We start from the raw sequence: 3,148 nt of genomic DNA on the forward strand, positions 1-3,148 counted from the left end.
TACATCACGTCCTTCAAAAGTTGCTAGACTTATGCAGGTATCATATAATTTAGAAATTAATTAAATTTCTCTAGTTTGTTTTATGCAAGAAAGAAGAGAATTGTAAAGGAAGTGATTAAGTAAAAATGAATATTTGAATGATATGTTATGTGTGTACTAATATATAGGATATTTTGCAGGATGATAATTGATTTGGTGACAAATTGACCTTTCAAAATACAAATGCTTTAAGGAGTTGATATTGCAATATATCACACAATATTGATAAAGTTGGGGGAGTTAGAGGATATTGGCATTTGAGAAGGGTTTTTAAGCTTTAGTTAAATTGTTGGTTTGTTGAATTTTTTTATTTTCTGTTTTATTAAACAAACTTGATGTTTTATTTTAGTTGATGGAATGGGTTTATTTTAAATTTTATTATTGTTGTAACCTAAGTAAGTTGTTATGTTTAATTAATGTTGTGGTCTCTTATGGTTTATTATTGAATGGTGAATCTTATCAATAAGTGTTATGACATAAAGATATATATTTATACACATTCGATCTTTATAGAGTTGTGAAACTTTATGTTGAAATAGAACTTAAATACTTTACCGAAATAAAAATATCGTTCCACTGAAAAATAAAAGCACTTAGACATAATTGTGAATGTCTGGTTGCTATCAAAACAAGTGCAGCCATGCAGCAAGTGTAAAAGCCATGCAGCATTTATGTTATGCTTTAGTCAAATTTTGAGGAAATCAGAAAACAAAACAAAAAAAAGTGAACAAGTTTTATGAACCACAGTTCTATAATTTTGCATACACATTATTTTGCTTGTAAATCAGTGGCAACTGAGTTAAATTGCATATTATTATGAAGTAAAAGCAGTGCAAGAGATAGAACAATAGTTTAATTCCTCATGTATTGATAGGAGCTATAGTATGGTATATATACAAGGTGAAGGCTACATGCTAAGCTAATGTAGGAAAGTTGTATAGTAGTAAAACTAGTTGTAACTGAATAACAGAAAGCAGTTATTACAGTTAATTATTACAGTTAAGAGCCTCCTTCAATTTGATACTTGATAAATGTTAATCAAGTTTAAATTGGACATGAGAAAATTGAAAGACTGTGGTAGCAGAGACTTAGGCTATGTTTGGGAGTTTGGAGGGGAGGGGAGGGGAAGCCTTCCAAAAACAAAATTTTAAAAAATTATAGAAAAAGATTTGACATTTTTTGAAAAAATGATTTTGTTTAGAATGATAAAAGACTCATTATTATTACTAAATTTTTAATTTTCAGAATACTATAACAACCTAAAAGATATTTGGAAAATTTATGAAAGCCCCTTAAAACCTTCCAAAACCCTCATTCAATACAATTTTTGAGTTCCCCCATTTTATGGGGTTTTTGGTGTTATGAATAAACTCAAACCCTCCAAAACCCTCATACCCAAAATCTTTTTATCATTTTCACCCAATTCTTCATATTTTTCAAAGCCCTCCCCTCCTTTCCCCTCCAAACTCCCAAACGTAGCCCTAGTGAAAAAATCTGCAAGCTGGCTTTTGGAAGATATAAGAAGAAGCTTCATAACTTCCGCCATAAACTTTTCACGAACGATGTGGCAATCGATCTCCAAATGCTTGGTTCGTTCATGAAAAACCAGGTTAGCCGCAATATGAAGGGCACTCTGATTGTCACAGTATAGCACGGGTGGTCTATCACAAGTAATACGCAAATCACAAAGAAGATAAAGGAGCCACTGAAGTTCACATGTGGCAGCGGCAAGAGCACGATAATCGGTTTCAGATGAAGATCTGGATACGGTTTGTTGCTTCTTGGTGCGCCACGATATGAGGGATTGGCCAAGGAAGAAACAGGGACCAGATATAGAACGTCGAGTGTCTTTGCAACAAGCCCAGTCGGCATCCGAGAATCCAAGCAGACATGGTTTTGAACTGCATGGGAAGAATAAGCCTTCACCTAGACAAGACTTGAGATACCTAAGAACTCTGCATGCAACATTATGATGTGTGATTGAGGGTTTTGATAGGAATTGACTTAACTGTTGAGTGATGAACGTAATATCGGGACGCATGGTATTGAGATATATGAGACATCCAACGAGTCTCCTATAAGCTGGGATGTCAGGAAAATGTTTAGCATCGTCAAAACAAAGCTTGATGGAAGGATCAGAGGGAGTTGAAGCGGGTTTAGAGCCAAGTAAACATGAATCTGTGAGGAGGTCTAAGCAGTACTTGCGTTGACATAGAGAAATGCCTTTAGAGGAATGTGAAACCTCCGAGCCAAGGAAATACTTTAAGGTGCCCAAATCTTTGATTTTGAAAGCTTCCTGTAATGTGTTCTTGATAAAAGTGAGATCTTCAAGAGAATTCCCTGTAAGTAAGACATCATCAACATAGACTAAAAGAATTGTTATGTTGGTATTAGAATACTTGACGAACAAGGAATGATCTGAAGTAGCTTGGTGATATCTGTGGTGTACAATTAACGAGGTCAACTTCTCATACGATTGGCGACTTGCCTGTTTAAGGCCGCATAATAACTTGGATAGTTTGCACACCTGGTTTTTCTTATGTGTAGTAACACTCAGAGGGATAACCATGTAGACGTTTTCATGCAATTCTCCATGAAGAAATGCATTGTTGATGTCGAGCTGATGTAGGTGCCATGAGTTGATTGAAGTTGGAGTAAACATAAGTCGCACCGTTGTGAGTTTGACAACCGATGAAAATGTATTTATATATTCTAAACCCTCAATTTGGTTATAGCCTTTCGCAACTAAGCACTCTTTGAACCTTTAAATGCTACCATTTGCATGATACTTGATTTTGTAAACCCACGGGTACCCAATAGGTTTGACATTTGGTGGAAGGTCGACAATTGTCCAAGTTCCAGTATTATTGAGAGCATCTAACTCAGTTTTCATAGCTTGTCTCCAGCATTCGAACTTATTTTCCTCATTGAAGGTTTTAGGTTCAGTGTATGTTGTGATGGAAAGTATATAATGGCGATAAACAGATGAAAGATTCGAATAAGACAGAAAGTTAGAAATAGAATATGGTGTACCTGAGGATGATTGGTGAGGAGCATCATGAAATGAGGCACGGACGTAGTTTTGCATATGTGGAGGTTTGTGTCGGGT

General features: G+C 35.4%; 1 protein-coding gene across 1 annotated transcript; it reads right to left on the reverse strand.

Moving 5' to 3' along the window:
• Nucleotides 1-988: 988 nt before the first annotated feature.
• On the reverse strand, nucleotides 989-2,608 carry LOC131619683 (uncharacterized mitochondrial protein AtMg00810-like). Its single transcript, XM_058890755.1, has 2 exons — nucleotides 1,515-2,608; nucleotides 989-998 (listed from the first exon to the last, which is right to left on the reverse strand). The coding sequence occupies exons 1-2, from the start codon at nucleotides 2,606-2,608 to the stop codon at nucleotides 989-991; spliced, it is 1,104 nt and encodes a 367-aa protein (XP_058746738.1).
• Between the last annotated feature and the right edge of the window lie 540 nt (nucleotides 2,609-3,148).

Source organism: Vicia villosa, linkage group LG7 (assembly GCF_029867415.1).
Source record: "Vicia villosa cultivar HV-30 ecotype Madison, WI linkage group LG7, Vvil1.0, whole genome shotgun sequence".
Lineage (NCBI taxonomy): Eukaryota > Viridiplantae > Streptophyta > Magnoliopsida > Fabales > Fabaceae > Vicia > Vicia villosa.